This window comes from Psittacula echo, assembly GCF_963264785.1.
Source record: "Psittacula echo genome assembly, chromosome: 15".
NCBI classification, from domain to species: domain Eukaryota; kingdom Metazoa; phylum Chordata; class Aves; order Psittaciformes; family Psittacidae; genus Psittacula; species Psittacula echo.
Window position 1 is genome coordinate 10,351,362 of NC_137751.1, and position 24,248 is coordinate 10,375,609.

The 24,248-nt window shown below is 46.4% G+C and overlaps 1 protein-coding gene across 1 annotated transcript in view; it reads right to left on the reverse strand.

Annotated features, from left to right (window-relative positions):
• Positions 1 to 4,938: 4,938 nt before the first annotated feature.
• Positions 4,939 to 24,248, reverse strand: part of CLIP2 (CAP-Gly domain containing linker protein 2) — a 54,064-nt gene continuing 34,754 nt past the window's right edge. Inside the window, exons 5-14 of the mRNA XM_080630104.1 lie at positions 23,575 to 23,772; positions 22,405 to 22,508; positions 20,247 to 20,307; positions 13,344 to 14,288; positions 10,911 to 10,968; positions 10,364 to 10,447; positions 9,805 to 9,961; positions 9,130 to 9,289; positions 8,373 to 8,558; positions 4,939 to 5,072 (exon numbers count right to left, since the gene is read on the reverse strand). Coding sequence (XP_080486230.1) covers positions 4,986 to 5,072; positions 8,373 to 8,558; positions 9,130 to 9,289; positions 9,805 to 9,961; positions 10,364 to 10,447; positions 10,911 to 10,968; positions 13,344 to 14,288; positions 20,247 to 20,307; positions 22,405 to 22,508; positions 23,575 to 23,772 — 2,040 coding nt within the window. The 3' untranslated portion in view covers positions 4,939 to 4,985. The remainder of the gene's footprint in view (positions 5,073 to 8,372; positions 8,559 to 9,129; positions 9,290 to 9,804; positions 9,962 to 10,363; positions 10,448 to 10,910; positions 10,969 to 13,343; positions 14,289 to 20,246; positions 20,308 to 22,404; positions 22,509 to 23,574; positions 23,773 to 24,248) is intronic.

Below are 24,248 nucleotides of genomic sequence, written 5' to 3' on the forward strand. Positions count from 1 at the left end.
GAGGTGGGTCTAGGGCAGCACTTTGCAGCACCCCTTGCCTTGGGCTGTTGCCAATGTGCCAGAGAGGGACAGGGGAGATTAACAGAGGACAAACAGTCACGGATGAATAAACAGCACTGTCCTCCATGGCTCAGGGGATACCCAAGAGCAGCCCCCGGGAAGGAGCTGGTGCTTGGCTGTTTACAAACCCAGTGCTCAGCTGAACCCCAGTGCTGATGGCTCCAGCTCGCTGCTGGGGCCCAGGCCAAGGGGCACCTTATCCCTTATCCCATCCACTCAGTCATCCCTCTCAGCATGGCTTGGGCACAGCACAACACCCTGAACACACCCCAGCAGCCCCAGGGTGCCCGACTGCAGCCACAGAGTTTATTGGTTAGTAACGAGCTCACCACACCAGCAAGCCAGGACAGGGCATAGTACATGAATACACGTGTGGGGTGGTTACACAGACTGAGATTTGTACAGCTTTTGTACAGAGGAAGAAATAAAGTGAATCAAATAACAAAATAGACATTAGCAGTCAAACCTTTTTTTTTTGTCTTTTGGTTTTATATCGTACTAACAAAATCTGATAGCCAAAAAATGACTAAACTACAAAATTGTAATACATACTGTACGGGTAAAAGGTTATCATCCATTTATACATCTAGTATCATCTTTATTATTGTAACTTACATGAGGCCTATAGGATCTTAGTGTATTAATAACTCCCTACAAGATAGTGCTGAGCTGCTAAAGCTGCCGAACAATGGAGTACTGGAATTTTTGTTAAGACTTTTACAGTGTCATTTGCATCATTTTGATAGAATGAAACCCTCATGCATCTCTAGTGCAAGCCAGAGGAAGGGCTTGTGGCTGGGAGCAGGCAAGAGCTGCGGAGCCTTGGCTGGTAGCTTTGCACGGATCGTTCAGCACTGGCCCAGTGCTGCCCCTTGCTCCAGCTCGCTGGCTGCTGTAGGAGGGATACAGCTGACATCACCAGCCAAGACTGATTCTTTTCCCTTTGGTCTAGAGGGTTAGAGAAGAAACCACTAAAGATGGAGCAGTCTCCATGGCAAAGACTTTGTTCACTGGATAACGTCTCAGCTTTCAGCAGAAAAGCATCACTAACTGTTGGGTACCGCAGCTGGGTGAGGGCTGGTGTCCCAGCGGGTGCCAGCCCTTCCCTTGGTGCTGATGACTCCAAAGATGCGCTGCCTCCTCCTCCCCACCCTGTGCTGGTGCTCTGGGGCGTGATGTCAGGACTCAGCTCCAGATGCGGCACCAGCACAGCACGCACAGGCTGTGAGACGGGCTGGGGAGAACACAACCACCCCCCAGGCCCCTGTACCAGCTCTTGGGGGTCAAGATAAGAGCAAGGCTGAAGCCAAAGGGAAGTGAAGGCACAAACAGGAACCAGCCCCTGACCAGCATCAGGAGATGGGTGCATCAGTGCTCCAACACCCTTGAAAATCTCCCCTGAAGAACCAATCCAGTAAGACCAAATACTGTGAAGTACTTTATACACCACCACATAGGCAAAAATAGCACTTAAACGTACAAATAAATAGAGGGGCCGGGGAATCTCCTCCTTGTCCTTTCCAAGTTTGTCCCTAGTTTGGTCTCTTACAACCTCAGAAGGGCAGCCAGAGGCAGGTGCCCTTGGGAAGCCTGTGCCAATTCTGGAGAGGGAGAACATGGACAATGTTCAATCCTGGCCACTTTATACAGGGTTGAGCTAAAGCCCAGATGATGTGTGATAGCATATCCTGCTGATGCTGCAGTCAGTCCTCTTTGGGGAGCAGCCCCCCAAAGCAGGGTGGAATAGAGAGGCCCTGGCTTTGCCCCACTGCCCATTTCGGTATTGCCCTGCAACGCAGAGCCCACACACAGCCTCTGCAGTAAGCAAGTGCTTGCCTCCTGGCTGATCCTTAGGGACCAGCACAGCTATTTACAGCCAGAGGAGACCATCAGCACTACCTTTAAACTGACCCTGACCCATCTGCTGCAGGTCTACATTGTCACCTGAACTGACTGGGAAGACCCACAGGTCTGAGCCACTCACATGAGATAGTCCCTGGGAGGAGACAGGAGCCAGAGACTCCTCCAGCTTGAAAGTTACCCTGACAACTTCAGATCTGATTAATGGAACTAAATACATGGTCCCCGTAAGTCCTCCCAGGGGATCCTGCCCTGTGCAGAGCCAAAGGTTCATTGAAGGAGGTGGAAAATGCAGGTATCTCCCCTCTATAGATGAAGGCAACTGGTCACAAACCACTAAAAGACCTACCAGGGAAAGTAAGCTCGCAAGCAGTGTGGGCTCTCCCACTGGCAGGTGCCTGGGAAGCCCTGGGCTTGGAGATGGGCAGCATTCCTTTAGCTCCACTCAATCCAGAGACAGCTGCAGACACCAGAGACCAACCAAAGCAGCGCTTTGGGGAACACCAGCCCACAATTCTTACAGCCAGCAGCTCCCAGAGACGTGTTCACTGTCACAGGCTGCAACAAGGAACACTCCCTCTGCGATCTTCCTGAATCGCTTAAGAGATGAGAAGGAAGATTTTGGGGATAACCCCTGTGATCCCTTCGGAAAGTCTCAGAGCTAGGCAATCTTCTTGGTGATTAGTAAAGAACTGATGAAGCAGTTCGATAAGGCAGTTCTGCCTCCCCCTGCCATGCACAAGATTTAAGCTGTGCTTTCTGTCCTGCTTTACACCCCTGAAGTCACCTTCCTCTCTCATCCTCCCTCTGAATGGGGGGAGATCACCAGTCCCGCATCAGGTGAGCAGGGTCCAGTGTTGTGTCACAGCCCAGATTCAGCAACAACCTCCTCATAGCAGAACTGCAGTTTTGAAGCCCATGTCGCTTCTGGCTGCCCATCCTTCGAGGAAGCAGGAGTCTGGCAACCCATGAAGACAAAGTAACACAACCTTCCAGGAAATAAAGGCAAAAGCAATGCAGCTGACATGATGTGATGTTCATCTGCCTGGGGTCAGGCTCAGATCTCCTCTCTCGGTGCTCTCTTGTCCTGTTTCACAGATAATCCATTGCAACATAAGAGCTTCTGAAGACTGCAGGAGTCAGGCACTAACTAGAGAAAGCCTGGTGAAATATTGCTGTGACTCTTCCCTGTGGTACTGAGCAGTGAACCTGGAGTCTCACACCTTTAAAAGCATATTGTCCCTTTCCTCCACCCTACTGTCCCTTGGGAGCTGTGGTCCAAGTTAGAGAAGGGTAAAGCCTTCAGAAGAAGGAACAAGATCCTTGCCTGGGCCTGCACTGCTATGTACAGACAAGAGCTGTGTGAGCTCCAGTCTGGTATTCCTGCTCCAAATACTCACGCTCAGGTCATGCACAGAGGAATGCTGTACCCATCCAATACAGCATGAATGCTCAGAGCAGCACCTCAGCATTCTGTATTCCTGGCAGAAGGGAATGGGCATCATACTGGGGCATCATACTGCAGAGCCAAGGATGGCTCCAGAGAAAGGCCAGGCAATCCCTGATTAGCTGTTAAATTAAACAGGCAGGGAGGGAACCATCTCCACAGGGCATCTGTCCCACACTGACTGCAGCCAGCATGGAGCCCTCAGGCCAGTGATGAGATGCAGCTGTGGAGTCCTGTGCTCTAAAAAGACCCAATAAAACACATACAAGTGATGGGGATCAGGCTGGGCAGCCTGGCTGTGGGGCAGGGCATGGGCAGGCCTGCTCAGAGATCTCTGCAGGAAGAAAGGCCAACCACAGCTCCGGCTGCCTGTCCCCAGACAGCACTGGGTGAGAAACAAAACAAACATCGCTCTGAAATCACATTATTTCCCAGGACATGCTATGATACAAGTACTAAGTGCAGCCTCCAGAACATCAATGTCTTCTACAAGGTGGAGGGAAACACATCCTCACACCCCATCTTGCTCAGCCTACACGTGCCAGCATGAACAGTCAGCCCAGCAGGTTTCACTTGCTTGTGCAGGTCTTCAAGACAGCAGGATGTGTGGAAGGGAAGGGACAGACCATGTGAGAAGCATCAAACACCACAAGCAAATCTTTTTGGAGCTCCTGTGGGATACTGGGACTTGCTGACACTTCAGCCACCATTTGGGGCAGCCATCATCCAGACCAGGTCAGCTGGTGGGACAACAGCAATACAAATTCCATAGTCAAAACCAATACAAGTAAGAAACCAAACCTAGAGAGACCTTTCTGCTCCCCCCTGGAACAACGGCTGTCTTGGAAAACTGGACTGCAGGATTGTCCTGACTACATCAGTTAGTGTATTATAAACATTGTCCTGCTTTGAAGTGAAAATACTGTGTCTGGTCTTTTGGAGGTGCTAAAAGCCAAATGTGGTATCATTTTTCCTGACAGTGCACAGGAGCTGATACTGGCATGAAATGATCCTCTTCACCTCTTCACTATCAGAGCTTCTCCTGGAAGAAAAGAGACCTTGTTAAGCAGAATGAGGGCAAGCACAGAGGTATTTCTACAGAAGAGGAAAATGAGGCACGGAGTGGAATGCCACCAGGCTTGCCATGCCTCTGCTCAGCAAGTCACACCTCCTCTTCCTCAGGCTGGCCATCCCACCTGCGTGGAGATGAAGTCTGACGCTACAGGTCTTGTCCTACATCATGAAAACTGTGTCAGAACATAAGATCACGTCCCCCAAATGCCACCCATGTAAAGCGGATGGCAGAGATCTAAGACCAAGCAGCTTCAGCTGGGGCTGCCAGAAGAGCCATACAGGCACTAACCCAGGAGACTGAGGAGAAACTCCCTTTCCATTGCTTCTCCCAGAGCAAGCACCCACTGCACCTCAGTGAGCATCTCACCAGCACCTTCCTGATGGCTTCAAGTGTTTTGTATAGTATGGTGATGTTCCCATCACATGCTTGGGAACTGGCTTTTGATGCGGGAATGACACAGCCAAACTTTGCTGGCAGAACAGCCTCCATCCAAGAGCTGTCCCCGGCACAGCAGGAAAGAAGTCACACGAAGCAGTCACCGTTTTAAATGACATTCTGCTTATAACTTACCTCTTGCTTGTGGGCTTTATCCTGCTGGTGAATCCCGTTAGCAGATCCAGAATTTCCAGTCTGCAATGGAGAACGGACAATACTTGCTGAAGGACACAGAGCCTAATGGTTTTGCCTACAAGCTCTGAAACCTGGCATGGCTGCTATCTCCTTCTTTGGCAGCCCACTCCACGTAAGGAAAGGAGAAGGCAAAAATCCCACCCCACTTTTGGCAAGAAGCTTCCTGCCCTCTGCACCCTGGCCCAATCCCCACATGCTGGATTCCATTCTTTTGAGCTACAAAACATCCCCAATGTCCTCATGGACACAGACCCACTCTTCACTTCTGACTCTCAAATCTCAATAAACAAACCCTCAGCAAAGGGCAGCGTTAGCTGCAAAACACAGCACAGTGAACATCCCAGCACTGAAAAGGACATTTGCCATTGCCTGCTTCCCATCTCTGGGGACAAGTCTGGCAGCCAGGACAGGCTGGTCTATCTTTAGAATGCAGAAGAACTTTTAAACATTTATAATGTTTCTTTAGGAGGGATAATATGGAGCCCTTCAGCTTCAAAATGACAGTACAACCAGCACAAACAAGAGAAGAAAGCTGCAGCCTGAAGTCACAGCATGGCAAATGTCAGTTGCTCGGGTCTTGGAAATCAGATTCACAACCACAGTTGTTGGTGAATTGCTGATGGCAGCAAAACCAGATATTACAGGGAGACAAGATGACAAGGTTTGAAAGCAATCATCAGAGGAGGCCCAGCTACACAGGTTCTATTCTTACTGTAACCTCAAAGGTGCAATAATCAATCCTATGGAACAGAGGTTTTGTTTGGGCAGGAAAAGCAAGCAGAGATTCAAACTGAGCTCCGCTTTGAAAGCCTGAACTGCCGATGGTTACCAGGCAGTGAACCCTACCCAGATGGATGTCAACAGTGCTGCTGGGGTCTGCACCCACTCCACAGGAGATTCAGGCAACAAAGCCTGCCATGGCTGCAGCACACCCAGCCTCTGCACTAAGTGGCTATCAGACACCAGGAGTCAGGTTTGAAATTTGGTCTAGGTACACGGTCACGATAATGAAAAAAATGGTGCAATTCACTTGAAATGAAATGAAACAACTCCCAGAGCAATCGCTGCCAATCCTCCAAGAAAAGGCTCAAGTGCCAAATCCTTGTTGCTTCCTGCAAAGCTTGTGTCTCCCAAGACATGGAGAAGATAAAGATCCTTTTCCTCTATGACAGGACAAATACTTTTCAGCTGCAGGCATGGAAAGAGCAAGGCAGCAAGTACTTGAGGATGAGATGAAGACAGTGCCACTATGCTTCCCCAACTCCTGCACCTCCTTTTATCTAACACCAAAGCCAGCCAGGCACACCAAGGACTGCAGAGTGTGATGGCTGACTAAGGGAGAGCAGCAGCAGCTTATGGTAATTACAGACTTCCTTCTTGAGCTGCAAAGTGCTGCAAAGTGAAGGCTTTGCAGACAAAGGAAGAGTGATGCCAAGGCAGATCCCTGGGCAACAGCTGCTGCTGACACAGAGGAAACAGGAGGTCAGAAGGTAGTACAGAATGGGTTACAGAAGACATGTGGCTTCTGGGGAAGAACCATCAATTCACTGACTAATGCACCAGGATCTCTTTAAACTAGCAATGTCCTCAGGCTCAGCCTGAAAGGCCCCAGTTAACAACTCCCCTTCATAAGAGAAAGGATGAACAGATATCATACTGAAACTAGGGAAGCTTTGATCCAGACTTCTTTGTAACTAGGCACTTTAAAACCCTGACATCAATAGAAGTTTGAGGCCTCGCCTCCTGCAGTAATCCCCCAGCTGTCTCCCAGTATCATGGCTTGTAGCTGAAGGTAGAATACTATCTTGTCACATCTCTAAGATTTAAGCATGAAAGTATCAAAGCAATGCCAGGGATAGATTAGCTGACCTCATAAGGTCCACTCCAACTCACTTTATGGAAGATTTGTTATCTTCTGCAGTTGGGGAAGAAATAATTACCACCTGCACCACCTCTGGAGGTAGGAATGTGAAACAGAAGACTTCCTTTTCCTCAAGGGACTAAGCATTAACACAGAGACTAAACTTTTCGCACCCCTCCTGCAGCTTCCAGCAGATGAGGCTGTCATAATGCACTTTCACTTGACACATAGCAATTACAGCAGGAGCTAAAGTCACTCCAGAGGTAGTAACAGGATTATAGTACATCTTGGACTGCCACTAACTTGTCATCACGACTACAGCTGTCCTGTCTGGTGCTGGCAGACGGCTGCCTCCGCTGCACTGCGGGATACAGCGACTTGTCTGCAATACACAGATGCTCAGCTGAGCCAGCAGAGCTCTCAGGGCTGCAATGTCTACCATGCACCCTCCTCCCGGCTGTCTCCCTCCAAGTACTACTGTAGTGCCGAACAGCCATTTGGTGTATCTGCAAACTGTGCAGAAGACACTGCCATGGGAGGACTAGATCTGATACACCACAGTGTTTGAGTATGAATCGTAGCTCATGACTGCAAGAGAAAGACATTTTTCAGCTAAGAATTTAAATGAGCAAGCATGTGAGGAACACTAGTGCATCTGGGCTCTGAAAACCATGACCTGGTTGCAGACACAAGAGAAGATACAGCTAGAAGAGCAATAAAGGACATGAAGCACAAAGCTTGGCACAAGGGGCAGGTCACTTTGCACGAGGAATCAGCCAGGGCTTAGACATCAGATGGAAAAAGGCAAATGTGGAGAGTCAAGTCATCTGCAGCCTCCAATTTCGCAAAGAAGGATTCAAGACAAAGGACAGAAGCACTTCTGCTTCCGTCAGAAGAAACAAAGGGAGACCAGAGGAAGCTGAGAAGAGAAGGCAGTAACTGGAATGGGATCATTCATGGTCCACTGGTAAACCCAGATCAGATACAGAAATGCCTTCAGGAGCTGGCAAGAGAAATGGAAAATTTTCCCAGAGTCACCCTCAAAGTTCCTGCTTATGAACTGCAAGGAAATAAACCTTTCTGAGAACAGGGATGGCAGAAACCTTCAACCTTCATGTTACAAATTGCCTGTACCTTGAGGATATGCAGCCACACGTAGTAGGCAAAGAACAGTTACTCATGAGGCAACTTTCCCCAAAACACCACATTTCGCAACCATTCTTGCGAAGCACAGCAGGAGCCATAATTACCAAGTAGTGAGGCTTTTCTTCATTGCAAGCTACATCTGACAGAACAAAGTCTTTCCAGACTGTTTCTAGCAGAGAGAAAGGGTCCTAGGTGGCTGCATCACCCTCCACAGCACAGGGCAAGATCCCAGGAGGTTGCTCAGGACAGACCTGAGGGCTGAGGAACCTGTAAAGTGATTGCTGATGCTCTACCTGTGTTTTCTCAGAAGAGAGCCTCATTGCTTCCATGAGTTTCTCCATCTGGTGGCCCTGCTCCAGCGCGTTGCGCAGCACATCCTCTGTGCTGACCAGCCGGTGCTGCAGCCGGATCACCTCCGACTCTGACGAGGGGTCGATCAGGGAGTATCGCCGCTGATCCGACACCGATTTTTCCTTGTCCTTACACAGAAAAGGGAAAATAAGAGCACATTGAACCAAATCGCTACAGAAACTAAGCAAAGCAGAAATCCGCAGTAACTCATACAACCGTGTTTTGATTTCAACAGTAGATGGGGTCAGAGCACAACTCTGAAGGCAGCTGTACAAGCAGCAGTTCTAATTTGTTCCCAGCAGAGTTCAAATGAATTATTCACGTTTCAACCACTGGAGGACACTGAAGTACACAAGAATTGGAGGACAGTGCTTATGGCTAGAACAGAATGCGTAAAACAGTGTGGGGTAGCTGACCTTCACTCTCTCCCACAAATTTTAGCCTTAATTAGCCATGGATCTAAAACCTATGGGAACAGAGAAACACTGGAGAAGGACACACGGACATTTTTATTACTTAATGAGTCACTGCTAAGCCAGGTCCAATCTCACAGGCGCTGTCAACTAAAGTCCCACCAGATGCTCAGCAGCACAAAAGCAAGCATGAAGACTTGGAGTAAGGGCGAAAGGCTACCCTCAGAAGCAGCACAGAGCCCTCTAGCCTGCAAGCCAGGGCCAGGAGGGGTTTTGGTGTCCTCACCAGCACAACCAGTTTCTCCCGCAGCCCCTTGATGTCATCTTTGAGCTTCTGCTCCTTCAGCCGCCACTCAGCTTTGTGCACTTCCCGGCTCAGGTCTCTTTCCGGCCCAGGCGAGTGTCGGTTTGCCTCCAGCAACAATGCTCTCAGCTCGTTCAGGCTCCTGGAAGAAGCAGAATGGAAAGGTGAGGACATTTCCAGAGCTCTCACACCACTGGTGTCCTGCTGTGCTCCCTCCCACCTTTGCTACAGATCCAAAGAAAGGCCAGTGAGCAAACGTGACTCAAATCCCATCACTTCAGCGGCTTCAGATCTCCTGTCCTCCCCACTGGGACAGCTTTAAAGAGACTGAGACTTGCCCAAGGAACTGTATTTCAGAGCAGGGCAGCAGCCAGCTTAGTTGGCATGAAGATGACTTCATTCAGCACCTACATGTGCACTGAACTCTCTTGCAGCTCCTGGCAACCGGTGAAAGGGCAGCCCCTTTGATAATTCACAGCTCCTGATTTAAACTGAATTCCCACAAAAGCATCTCTACAGAAGAGGAAAGTTGGGGGCTGGACTTCAATGATGCAGTGTCCAGGCTTCTTTTGGTGGTAATTTACAGTACCCTGAATGAACACAAACACACACAGGGCCCCCTGTCTCCAGCTGTGTCCTTCAGACCTGCACACTGACCTTTCCTTCTTGAGTAGCTCCTGGCTAATGAGGACCAGTTGCCCCGAAGCATCGTGTGTTTTCTTGGTCAAGGCTTCCAGTTCACTTTCCAGACGTTTCTTTTCTTTTAACACCGTATCAGCCTTCTTTTCTGCTGTTTTGCATTTGTTTTCCAAAGCTATGAGAAGCAGAGAGGAAGGTCTCAGTCCTTTACTTGCATTCCTGCTTTTTGCCTTTTCCCATAAGAATACAGACACAGTTAGCTTTGGCCCCGCTTAAGGGGAGATCTTGGAACCAGCACATCCAGCTCCATTTATGTCTGCCTTTTTTAGCTTCTGACATTCAACAAAACCCAAACGCTCCCTTCATAAGATATAAATACCTTCTGCAGTGTTTGTGTTCAACTCCTGAAAAGAGGCTGGAACTGCTAAACAAACTTTTACCAACAACCTGCATTAAGACAGGCAGTGTCTTGGTTTACACCAGCCCATCTCAGCACCCAGACCCTTGTTCAATACCAGTACAGAGGACAAGCAGGGAAGCACCTAGTTCCCACCAGCACTGGATTAGGGGAACTTACCACTTACTTGGGCCCTTAGAGTTTCAGTCTGAGACACCAGTGATGACACCTCTTTGTCTCTTTTGCTCAGCTTGTCTTGGAGGTCTGCAGGAGAACGAAGAGACGAGACAAAGATCAGAAGCTTGGAAAAAGCTTTGTGTAAATCAGGAAGGGATCCAGCATATGGGGCAGCGTGCGACAGGGGCACGGCTGTGATACCCTCCATTGGCAGAGGAGCATCAGGAGATAGGTAACGGGTGTTTCTCACTGCATCTCACTACATCCAGACATTGGAAGGTATGACAGTTGTGAAGCCATATCAGATAGGTTTAAGAAAGCAACCACAGGGGTAGGAGGAATAAAACATTAATAAACAGGGAAAGCAACTTAAAGCACTTTTGTGGTACCGAACAACAAATGCCATGCAGCAAAATCCGAGAGATGAACCCAGCGTCCTAAGCTCCATCCACACAGCCTTCCCTACTTCCCTACAGCAGAGCTAGAGGAAGGGAAGGCACATCAGTCACTAGAACAGTGTTCCAGGATAAAAAGCAATAAAATTTCATACCTTCCATAGTCTGCTTCATCTTTATCTTTTCTTCTGAAATATCATTAGTTTCAATCATCTGAAATAAAAGTAAAATATGAGATGTAAAGAGCCCTTTACTCAAGGATTCAAAGCAAAGTTAACTACAAAGCCTCATCCAAAGCAGAAGTGTATCCAGTACTCTAATTACCATCTTTTACATCATTCTGAGAGGGCAAAAAGGCTTTTGAGGAGTCACTCTGGATAGTACTGAAAGCTAAATGGTATCACCTGAGAGTGCCCCAAATCACATGCAGATGAGCACAACAGTGAGATTCACCCAGGAGATAAGAGAGAAAGCTTGTGGGCCTTCCCCACAAGCTCTGCTTCCAGCTTTCACACAGTTTGTGCAGAGTGATGCAAGAGCTGCTCTCCTTCAGTTACCAGTCTCCTGTGGTTAATCATGGTGCAAGTGCTCTTTGGCATTCAGCTTGAGACCCAGGCAACAAGCTCCTCAACTTCTGAACAATCTAACTGTGCCTAAACTTATGAAAACAGTACCAAAATATTAATAATTATTGGAGAATTAATACATTAATAAAAAGCAAATGTTGGTCCATACAGGAGATTCTGCCTTTTCCCCATCCTCTTTTGTCTATACTGCAATGAAAAGCCAGAGCCTGCAGAGCTCACAGCCAAGCTTTCCATTGCAGAGGCCACAATTCAGCCCCTGAAGCCTCTTCACAACCAGCAGCTTTCAGTGGGACCTCAGCAGGTGCCCCAGGTGAAGCAGTTGATGTGGCCACCGCCACCGAAAGCCCTGAGGGTCAGTCCCCAAGAGCTTGAGTGGGCTTCAGGACACGTCCAACAGGAGCAGGAGTACATCCAAAGGGGAAATATGCCTCCTGATGTACTTTTAGTATGGAAAAACTATGTAACTGCTCTTTGGAAGTACAGCTGCAATTCTCGCTTGAAGGTCTAGGAAAGGCCATCACAAGACATGTTTGAAATACTTAGATAGTTAACACTGCAGTTACAGTAAAAGACATTTAACAACAGAATTTGCCCTGTGACACTCATGCACCCATGCATTTCCTCCCACATCTTCCTGATTCTTAATCAACACATAATTGAAATCATTATTGCAACATTCCCTGGTTCTAATCTGATATCAATATACCCCAGAGCCCTCTCATTTATATAAAGGGCTCTGGAACAAGCCCTTTAACATTCATTCCTGGTTCAGTATTGGCTATAACATGTGATATGTTATAATAACAACCCACTTTTCCCAGGGCCCTGGCTGCACTTATTGTTCACAACTGTCTTTACTAGATGAACCATGGTGGAACCACCCTTGAAACACCACACATGCTGTAGATTCCTCCTTGGGCTTTTGCCTCTCCTGTCCAGTTCAGCATGTCTTTCTGCTGGCAGGAAGCTCTGACTTGGCAAACTAATTCATGGGCTTGGCTTCGCTGCCTAGAAGTGCAATCGACTCCAGTGGGGCTGTTCACATTGGCAAATTAAACAGAGGGATTAGATTCACTTCACTGGCACCTCAGTCTGGAACTGTGACTGCATCACCAGCAATAGATTTCAAATGAGTATTCTTAACATGTGCACACTTCTTGGCTTAGTTTCATTTTCTGCATCCCCACAGGGACAAATTGTAAGTTGAGTTTTTTGCTCGTTTCTTATGCAAAATCCAAACGCAAACAGGGGTCCAGCCTAGATCCATGAGTAGCCATCTCCCCCCTCACTCTAGTGCAAAGTGAGCCACATGTCCCTTTCTTTCCCACACTGGTGCCATCCTGATCCCTGCTAGCAGCTCTTCCACTATAATCCTCAAAGCCAGCATTTCCCTGTCTCCCATGTGCTGCAAAACCTCCCCATGGCCTCTGCTGTGTTGCTGGCACACACCTCCCACCGAACCCTACCTGCTCATCCCCCTAACCAAGGCTCTCAAACCATGCTCCATGTCCTGAGCAAGCTACATGCTCTATCTCAGCATGGGCAACGGCTCTTCTTCCACCTTGCCCTCCACCTACCTCCCTAAGGGCCCTTGCTCAATGATACATTAAGGCTGCTACATGGACGACAACAGCAGTATTGCAGAAATGAGGCTTTTTCAGCTCAGAACACTGCTTGCTTAGGATGAGAACCCATCCCTCACAACCACAATAACGCTATTCTGCTGCTGCAGCAGTCATGTGCCTCTAAGCCCAGATGTGGACCGCTTGTGCTTCTCTTATTTTTTCCAATTGTGCCACTGTACTGGTTTTCCAGAGTGGGAAGACACCTTCAGCATGGAGATGCAGGGCAGAAAAATCACTATCAATGGAAGGTAAAAACATCCATATACTTTGAGGCATTAAAGCCTCAGAAAACCACATAAGGCAGCAGCTGAGGGTTACTCTTAGGAAGGGCTACTAAAGGTGATGATAAACAAGCAAAATGACCCAGAAGTCATACATTTGCATGCTGAGAAGGATGCAGGGCCTCCATGGACTGAAGCTTGTTCTCTAAAACAAGCACTTTTTCCTGCAATCTGTGGATCTCCTGTTTGCTCTGGGCTTCTGTTTTCTGTAACGTTTCATAGTCCAACATCTTCTTCTCAGCCAAAGAAATCTGCTCTTTTAAGAAAGCTATTGCTTCTGTCTGATCTGTATATTCACCATGAAGTTTCTCCAGTTCAAGCACCCTCAGCTCAGCATCTCGACACTTGTCCTTCACATCCTGGAGCTCAAGAAGGTGCTGATTGCTTTTTGTTTCCAGTTGCATTTTCCAGTTGCTGTTGCTTTTCTCCACTTCATCCACAGCCTCTTGCAACTTCAGTTTGAGACTCTCTTTCTCCTTTATATGAACAGCTGTCTCAATGTCATGCTTTGCTTTAAGGTTCTCCAACTCAAGCTGGTGCTCCATCTTTATACTCTCCACCACTGCCTTCAGTTCCACGATCTCCTTGTGCTGGGTGTCAGGGCCTGTGTTCAGTGTGGCTTTCAGGTCCTCCAGAGACTTCTGGTGATCTGAAGCTAACGTGTCCAACTTGGACTTCCAGTTGTCCATAAGCCCCATGTTCTCATTAGTGGCTTGCTGAACTTTATGCTTTAGGTCAACGATTTCCTGTGAGTACTTCTCATTGACAGATTTCAGCTTCTCCATCTCCTGCTGGTACTTCTTTAACGTCTTCTCATACTTCTCCTTTAGCTGGCTGCTCTCCTTCTGATGCTCCTTGTTGGCAGACAGCAGTTGATCTCGTAGACGAAGAGCCTCTGACTGCAAGCCAAGGTTATGCTCTGGGGTGTCTGCTTGGTGAGAGCTCCTGAGGCACTGCCGCAGCTCATCCACCTCGCTGCGCCTGAGGCTCAGCTCCTCCTCCAGCTGCAGGATCCTGGACTTCTCTGCCACCGTGGTTAACTGCAACATGACAGAGAAGACACAGTCAGTCCCCACCTCCCACTGCTGCATCCTTCCTTTCAGTAAGTGTGCTACAGCGGAAGTAAATCCAAAGTACATTAGTCAAAATTCAGATACACAGGATCCTCCAACCTGAGTACAGTTTTGCACCAGGGTAACCATCACCGATAACTCAGTTATGCCTTTGTGCCAATTGCAATTTGTCTTTTTTCTAATATGAGCTCTTGTTTTCCACGGAAAAACACACATTTTGGAAACAACCCTTGGAATTCACTAGAGAGCAACAGTGCTTTATGAAAAACAATGTCCTGAAAGGGCATCTTGCCAGATGATGCACAGAGGAGATGTGACTGCACATGCAGGAATATCGCAAGCATCAAACCCAACATTAAGCATATCACGTTTCCTTTATTGCTCAGCAATCCTCAGCCTAAGATGTCTCTTCTGCATCATAATTTGTTTACCCTGGTGTAAAAAGGAAAAGGGGTTTTTCTATACAAGAGTACTTGTTAGAGTTCATTAGCAAAGTAAAAAATAATGTAGAAGGCTAGAGGATGCAAGACAATAAATCTGGCCATGGCTAACACTGAGCATAAGGGCTATGGATTGATGGCTTACAGTCGGAATGTAGCCTAACAGGGCTGAACTACCTGTTTGTCACAGGGAGTTCAGGGTGCTGCAGCTATGGATGGAGAAGGAGAGATTTGACCAGATGAAATATCAGAAGGCAGCAGAAAAAACAAGGAAACCAAGTTAAAACACAAGTAATCAATTCCATTTCACTTCAATTTCCATTTTCCCCCACTAACCATCAGGCCAGGAGGCTGTGTGGGTTTTATTTTAGATGGGCACAGGGGGATTCAAACCATTTTGCCCTTTTGGAGGACCTCATGTTTGCGCTTTCCACAGCTCTAAAATCCACTCCTGAGAAGCAAGCTCACTGTAGCAAGTTTGCTGCTTCCCAGACCACACCAGCATGACAAAGCCCTTTCCACATCTGGCTGCTTTTAGGATCAGGTGTGCTGTTCATCTGGGCAGCCTGTCCTGTTTGCATGACCAAGGATCAGAGCTGGTCCACCTGCACTCACCAGTATCTTCCATTTCAGATGGCAGCTTGCACAGCTGGAGAGGGGACAAAGGGAATGCTGATTGCAATGTTATTTCCTGTTACAGCCTGGGGCAGCCTTGAGGCAGAATGAATTGTGCAGGGTGCAGATATTATTCGGGCATGTTAATTGAGAAATGAATTGTGAAGAGCTCATGTGTCAAATAGTGGCATGGGGCAGAGGAGCAAACTCAATCTGAGAAACAAGTCCCCACATAAGAAGCAAAAGCTAGAAATTATATTGTACTATTATTTCCAGGAGAGAGAGCAAATAAAAACCCAAACAAAAGAATCAGGGAAGCTTAAATCCAAACCAAAAATCAATGAACCCCACAACACCCAAAGGAAAGGAACCCAAAGCAAGGCATCATGAGCATCAACGCAGGGGCCAAGCACGCTGTTCTGCAGGCAGGGCAAGTGGGGGTCGATTACCCTGGTGTCCTCTAATTCTCTGAGGAGTTTCTCAGCCTGTGCCTTCTCAAACAGCAGGCTCTGCTCGAGCTCCCGTATTCGGGCATGCTCCAACTGCGTCTGAGTCTGGTCACACAGAGGGAGAAAAGAACAGTGGAAATGGGAAAAGGGCAAGGGAGAGAGAGAAAGAGAGGGAAAGAGAAGGCTGCAACATCATCTTCAGTGTACAAGACAAGGAAAGGCAGTTCACAACAGAAGGAGAATAAAGATCCAAATAAGCAGGAAAACCCCAACCAAACAGAAAATGGTCACTACAGGATTTTACATGGTACTCGTAGTGGCTATTTGCAAGAAAATTGAATCTATGATGGGAAACCATCCCTCTGTATTAGAAACTCTGCTTTGGTGTTTTCCTGCATCAAGACTATACTGAAGACACCTCCTAAAAAGCAAAGCTCCCACCACTGCAAGACCCTTGCACCACATCAGAGAATGCAAAGACCTTGCAATGATTCTCCACATCTCTCCTCAAGAAGAATCACAAGGTACGGTGAAGAGCCGGAAGCTCCCATCCTCTTTTTGCTCCTGAGATAGCTTGAACCCTGCACTAAAAAAGAGGCAGGTCATACTGTACATAGTATGTTGTTAAGACCCAAAATACACTGCACTGAAAGCAACTCAGAAATTTAGATATCAAACTGTTATATATCAATGCTTTAGGTTTGAATACACCTGCTATGAATTTTAATGTGATTTTGGCGCTCAAACTCAGCCTTGTACACAAGAAAGCAAACCCATTGTTTTGGTTTTGCTTTTTTGGTTGATCTAAGCACAAGAACTTTATGTAACCTGCCCAGATCCAGGAGCATTGACTCAGGGTATTGCTTCAGTGCCTTTCTCTTAAAGCTAAAGTACCATATAACTGCAGTTGATGGCAAACCTCAGGACTCCCCAATGACCACTGCAATATCATGTAAAATTTCCCATAAATAAAAGAGGAAAGGAGACATGGGAAAACGCATGCAGACTTCACAGTTTTTTAGCTTACAAACCCAACATATTCCTTTGAATTAAATCAGACCTACCAAAACCCAAACAAACCTGAGCAGAACCATTCCCCTCCTCCATTTTCTGCCCTTTAGTTTTCCATATAATTATTTGCTTCACCTCTTTTTATTGGAACCACTTTTAAGGACTTTCTGCCCTTTCCTACAATAAAGTAAGCTCTGGATAGTTGTGTAAAAATGATGGAAACTGAAGTTTATAATAGATGTTTTCTCTTCCAGCTTGAAAGGTATCAGTATATATGATACCTGACGATGGTCACAATCAACTGCCAGATATATTCAGACTACTTTATGTGGTCTATTTGATTCCTGAGGGAAGAACCCAACATTATCAAAAGCCCCAAATAATATCACTGAAGTGTAAAAGTTGGCTGAATGCATCCTAAAAAGAAAAGAAATTCATTATGTACTGAGAGGCTTCTCCTGCTCCCTGCAATGCTCAAAGATCTATATTTCAGGATGGAAATTTTGCAAGGTAAAAAAGCAGGTTTGCTTTTACTTAGTGATATTTATTCCATTAATAACAACAGATTTTCTTCAGTTTACATTAGCTCAAAATCCCCAAGTGAAACTTCAGCAACAGAGATTTGAGATTACCTCAACTGGTGGCAGCATGTCAGATACTGGCTATCTGAAGATGCTGAACTGCTACGAAACTAATCTCTGCATCTCCCAAAGAGACAGTCCCAAGACTCCAGAGGGCAACATTCAAGTTCCCAGCAAAGCTATCTCAGTTCCACCTGACGTTCTTGCTCAGTATCTTTCAATCCTGCTATTTTCCAATGGAAAAACATACGAAAATAGAGGAGAAAAATAATCAGGGAAGAAAGACCAACTGTTTTCCTTTCATTTTAGACTTGCATCAAGCCTTGTATTGTTTCTTATTTTATGCAAACTGGTTTGCCCAGCCAGCATGACTCAGAGCTTCAATTCAACATTCTCCTGTACTTTGAGGAAGTTCAGATCTCGATTTTAGACTTCTAGCTATTAGCCTTGAATTACTATTGACAGACTACAAACTGACTGCCCACTGCTGTTCAAGGCATGATGCAGGTTACAGGAGATGAGCATAAGGTAGTTTCTTGAAGAAGTTAGTATTTCCTATAAACCATGGTCTTTCACCTTAAAAAGCCTTTCTTAAAAGGTTTTGTTTTCCTGCAGTTGCTTTAAACCTTCCAAACCACTATAGCTTCAGCATTGCCAAACAGGACCAAAAATGGGTTGACTTCATTCCAAGGCTAAATCCACAGCTCCTTCTTTATCAGAGGTCCACAGACTTGATCCGTATCTCCAGGTCTCAGACACACTGATTTCTTTGGTCAAACAGCTTCTAGGGATGCTGCCTGCCACGCTCAACACCTGGAAGTCCCAGATTTGTTCAAAACCTACATGCTATTGTAAGAAATACCATGGGATTTAGCCTTCAAGACCAGAGGAGGGGAGACAACTGTCCCTGGGTTTTGCTTTTGGTATTTGAGTGGTTTGTTCAGGTTTAGCTAGGGATGCGAAGGGCTCTGCTAGCAGCCACTGCTTGATTTTGTTGTGATTTTACATGAAGAGTACCAGGAACAACCGTTTTCAGGAAACACCCTGCAACATGAAGGAGCACTTATCCCCCTGATTTCCACTGAGAGTTTTATTTAAGTGTATTACTTGTTTCTGGAAATCCTAACTGGCTCCACAATGAAGCAGGAAGGTGGGAATTATCTCCAGTGAGTCAATCATTCACTCTGAGCACCAAAATTAGACAGGATCGGATGCAAAAACTGAGGACAGCCAAACCTTCTGCCGATGTCTGTGCTGTCACTGGTGTTGGACTCACTGGGAACACCCCAGCTCTCTGCATCACAGGAAACCAAACTGCTCCATGACTCTTTCTTAAGAAGGTATTTGTTCCTCTGTATAGATGAACATTGAAACAAATTTACTGCTCTAGGTATAGCATTTTCAAGCCCGTATTTAATCCAATTCTGATATCTCTTCAAAGATGCATAATCTCCAGCATCATCATAGTCCTAATTTGGAGCTGTAATGGGAATATGATCTTCAACCCTCCCCTCTATCGCCCCTGCAGTAATTTGAGCATTTACCTGGGCAAGTAAAAGAAGATTCTACACCTCACATGGAGGTGAAGACAGGACCGTCGCAGCCTGCAAGAAGCTTGGCCACATCCCTATTTGCAAAGCAACTCCTTCCCAGCCCAAATGACAATTAGATCTTTCCTCAGTTTAGGACCTGCAGGCATAGAAGCATTAATGTCACAGCAACTTACCATCTTGCTGAAACTTGGTGTATCTAAATATACAGCCAGCCCTGGTCCCATTGCCATTATTAAACAGCCAGGTCTAAACACTTCAAGCTTACACAGGGGCCTAAACACTTTAAGCTTACACAGGGGCAATTTGCTGCTCTCAAAGGGAATGATGGACGGATCAACCAACCTTCTCTAAAGCACTGGAGGAAACCTATCATCTAAGCTCAGGAATCACAGAAACCTGACTGCACACTAGCAAAGGCCTGCTATCAGTACACTGCTGATTTATACCCTGTCAAACACATTATTCTGCTTCTAGATAAAGAGGAGAGGCTTATGCCACAACGGTCAAAGCCATAGCAACATATTCTATTGCCTAGTTTTCCCATTTTCCTGGGCTTTTACTGATATGCCCTATGGAGAAGCACAGGAGCAGATCCCCCGACATTTCTGGCTGTTACTAACCTAGCACTCTAGCTAAAGTCCTTTGACTTACACATACAGAGTAGAGCCTTGCTTTCACAGAAGTATCTTTTCCATTTCTCCCCCACAGAAAAGCCTCCCACTCAAGGGCAAGCTCCCAACACCACTTCCAGACTGCACAATGTTCAGTGCCACAGCATCACTCCGAGGATACCCTTCAAATGAAAGGATATCCTAGTGTCAACCCTCACACTCACGGGCAGAGGACTCCACACAGGGATACCACAGGTCAAATCATACACAGCACTTCAGCTGGAATAGAATAACATCTGACAGGGACAGTGACTAAGCAGTCAGTTCATTTCTACAGTGGAAAAACATATGTTGAAATGCATTCAGATACAGTCAGAATTAACACGGCTTGGCAACTCCTGGTGGCACTTAAAGCCAAGTTGGCTGCACGTGATTAATTCTAGGCAGCTCATAACATTATTAGTCATTGGGCAACATACCAAAGAACAATCTTCACAGTTTATACCACGGTGTTCACAGCACATCCAAAGCCATCAGTAACGATAAAGTATTGTTTGGAGTTGAGCAAAAGGTGGCAGAAGTTAATCAAGAGGGTCCCCACGTGCAATTTCAGGTTTTGACCCCACATTCAAGGGGTGTCAAGGTGTAAGGGTGCTAGGAATTACCTCCAGATCCCCCTTTGTAATGGATTCTTCCTCCACACGGAACTGCAAGTCCTCCACTTTCCTGAGGAGGGGAGAAGACACAAAGAGAAATCAGTTAACACCCAGATCAGCATCCTCTTTCTAAGCACCCACTGCACATGGGCCTCCCCTACACATCAGAAGCCTGACAGAAGAGAGATACAATCTTTGTATACAAACAGCTTAGAAGCAGCTAAACAGCAAGAGCCATGCAGCAAAACAGTAATAAGCAAGTTTTCCACATAGCAAACATTTGCCTTCTTGCAAGGTCCATGCTCACAGATGTGCTGCTTCTGCTGCACCACCTCTCAGCAGGCACAACTGCTATTCATTGACACTGGGGTCCCAAAACCATGAAAACCAGAACCAGGTTTCACTGGTTTACATGGACATTGCTATCCTGCAGCCGAGCACTGACCAATTCCTGTGCCAAATGCACAGGGTCCACACAAATTATTCCAAGGGAATCAGAGCCTCTGCCTCCTTGGCAGAGGGTGGGCAATACTTAACATTTCCAAAGCATGGAAATGGGGAGCTGCCCTGGCAGAAAAGCCTTCACCAGAGCTTGTACAGGCCAGTCATGACTAAACACACATAAACCTACATGAACACACAGAGACATGACTAAGCCTCTTTCGTAAAGTCGGAAGAGAAAGTCCAGTAACGATACAAAATAGTTCAGTTTTCTTCTAACCTGAGCCCTCTTTGTTCTCGTCACTGATTAAAAAGAAAGCAATAATGAGGATGTTGAGCTGGTAGCCAGATGCAAGGACTCAGATCCCATTACAGATGAAAATCACTGTGAGTGTACATATCTAACTTCATAAACAAGCTTCCTTGTGTAAACCTCCTCTAATTAGAGGAGGCATCTGTTGATATTTAGGAAAGGAGTCAGCTGTCTTGGGTTAAAGGGCCTCCTGGAGCTGGGAAAGTGAGCTGCCTACTAGGAGAACACAAAGACTTACACACAGACGAACAATGCATCCTCAGGAGGAGCATCATTCAATTGAACTCAGCACTGGTTTCAGTTACTTAATACACAGAAATGTATTTCTATTCCCAATGAAGAGTTTAATTATATATAGACAGCAACTGGACTCCAAGAATGACAAGCAGATCTTCACTCTTATCCAGAGAGAAAATGTATGCACCATCATATATATAGGGATGGGGCCTCTGGGATGTGGGGATATGATCAATCACACTACAGTAAGGCTGTATTCCAATTTGACTTCCCTTCCTCAGAAGGAATGTCGTTAAGATCAGCATATCCCAAATGGAGGGGAAAGAAGTGGTCCTTAGTAAAGCCAGGTTGTACAGAAAGGTTAGGGGTCTGGGATAGCGCAACCTGCACAGTTCTCTTTATTATCCAGTACTGTTATTTTATACTGTATCCTTAGCCAAGGCTTTGTCACTGTCCAAAGCCTTGCTGTTAATTAATCCCACCTGTACTGAGCAATTCCATTTCACAGGGACATGGCTGAGTTTAGACAGGGTTTTGAATCTTAGAGTAACTGATACTACCAGAGCCCTTTGTTCCTTCAGGCAAATAATGCTGCTTCTCCATGCATTTGGCAGGAAACCATGTTAAATCATGAAACTCATACCCAAGTATGAGCTGCCCTGGCTGTTTGCTTTCTGCCTTTAAATTGCATTGTAATAGTGGGGTATTAGGTTTAGCTGAGCATATTCAAGCAACCTGAGACTGCTCACATCACAAAAGTTAGCTCACTACAACCCCACGAGCTAATACAGCATTGAGTTTTCTCTCAGAGCTATACAACATAGCGAGGTACAAGACTAATCAGAAATATTTCACCCTTTGGTTGTGATCAGCAGCAGTTTGTCAGAAAACGGGGGCAGCCACAGTACTGGAAGCTCAATCCTAGACAAGACTCGTATCAGACGTGCAACTGCAGCAAAACTGTTCTAAACCTCCCACTACCTGAAGCAGTACAACCCTTCCCCACACACAGTGTAGACCACAGTGGCTAGGAGGGTGAAGCAACATTATCTCAAGTACTGAAAGACATCCAAAGATGACTTTCCCAGTCACTTTCTTCTCCTTAGATCCAATGAATGATGTTCTTGGGCAAGAGCCTTATCTCCCTCGTGACACACCCATTCACTCCTGTTTTACCTCTTCTCCTCTTCCAGCTGGTTCAACAGTTCAATCTTCTCCTTCTGCATCACATCCACCAGGGTTCGTGCTCGCTGCAGGTTTCCTTCTGCCTCCGTGATGTACTGCAGCAAAAAGAGAGCCCAAGCCACAAGAGTTACAAGTTTTAAGTATAGAGTTGTTTAAGAAAGGGTCAGAACAAGAGAAGAGAAGGGTTTGATGATCTGTTTCAGAGGATGCTATGGTAAGAAGGCAGATTTTCCAAAGAGCCCATTACATAGGGATCAAAAAGGAAAAAATTGAGCAATCCTCAGCAGCTGTAAATTTGATCCATGCATCAGTGCCTCTCTGACTTGAACCCTTTGGAGAATCCAGCTCCGATTAAGAGTTGAGAACTTGAAGACTCAATAGTTGTGAAAAATCCATTCTGAGGTTACCAGGTGCAATTCAGCCCTGGGCATGAAGCAAGAGACACATTTCAGGGTTGCATTAGTTCATTTGTTACTGGTAACTACTGGAAAATACTACACATGAAGATGATGTCAGCCTGAGGTTGATTTGCCAGTCTCTCCTGCATTTCTGACAGGTAGGCATGACAGCAATCATTGAATAGCCACATCTTGACAAAGAACAAATATAACTCCTCTAAGCATTTAAGTGCATAAAGTATCATTTGTACAAATGTTTGTGCAAAAAACCCGTCACATGATCAGCCTGTTTTCCTTATAGGTCTTTTGACTTTATTAATGTGATAAAGACCTCCTCTCTAGTAGGAAAGCAGTGGCATGTAACTGAATTGATGCTCTCAGCAGTGTCTGATAACATCAAGAAAATACTGCAATGCAGTCACAGCCACAGCCAGATTGGGTGACTAAGGGCAACAAGTTTGCCTTCTACTTGCATTTCAGCATTCAAATACAGTTTGTGTCTGGTGGATCAATACCTGCTGTCTTTTTTCTGGCACAGACCTTTTTTGCTCCTGGCTTGGGGCAGATAGAGCCCATGTGATGCTGGCAGGAGCAGAGAATAAGCCTCAGCTCAACCCACCACACAGGAAGCTGTCACCACTTAAGAAGCAGAAATTCAAAGCCCAGGTTTCACATCAGGAAGCTATACAGGGATAATGTTACCTAAAACTTTCAGAGGATGCCAGATATTTGAGTGCTAGTGATAAAGCACATCACCTCCTACCTGCTCATGTTGGGCCTTCATGATGGCAATCTCTTTCTCTACCTCGCAGATGTGGCTGGTGGCTTTGGCAACCTCAGCCCGCTCCAGGTCACGCTCTGCCAGTAGCTGTTCAATGTGCTGCTGCTTCTCCTTCAGTGCCTCCTGGAGAGCTGTGGTGCCAGAGATTTTTCGGGCATATCGAGAAGAGGTCTCTGTCAGCTGGAAAACAAGTTAAAAAGAGACAGAGGTAAAGCTATGTCCTTCTCAGGATGGAATAGCTTGAGGTCACTGTTAAATCTGGAATGTAGCTCACCTACAGATCCTTTATTACATTGTACAAAGCTTCAGTTCCACCTCTGGACCCTACAGGTAAGGTTATGTCCGTAAAACATCCAGGCATTGCTTACAAGCTCAATAGCTCTTCTGCACTGCAGAAGAGGGCAGGACGTGGGGTGGGAAGTGGATCAGAAAAAGGTATTATTGGATCATCTGCCTTCTTAAGTATATTTTATTGATGACCTGCACTGGTGCAGTCTCAAACAGTGAGCTCAGCTGCGTAGACTGCTCTCAGCTGGAGACTGGTATGCGCTACTTAGATCTACTCCCTTGGATACTGCACCTTGTCCCCAGCCAAGATGACTGCAGGTGCTATGCAGCACACACTACCGCAGTCAGCTCTTAATACTGCTTCCTAC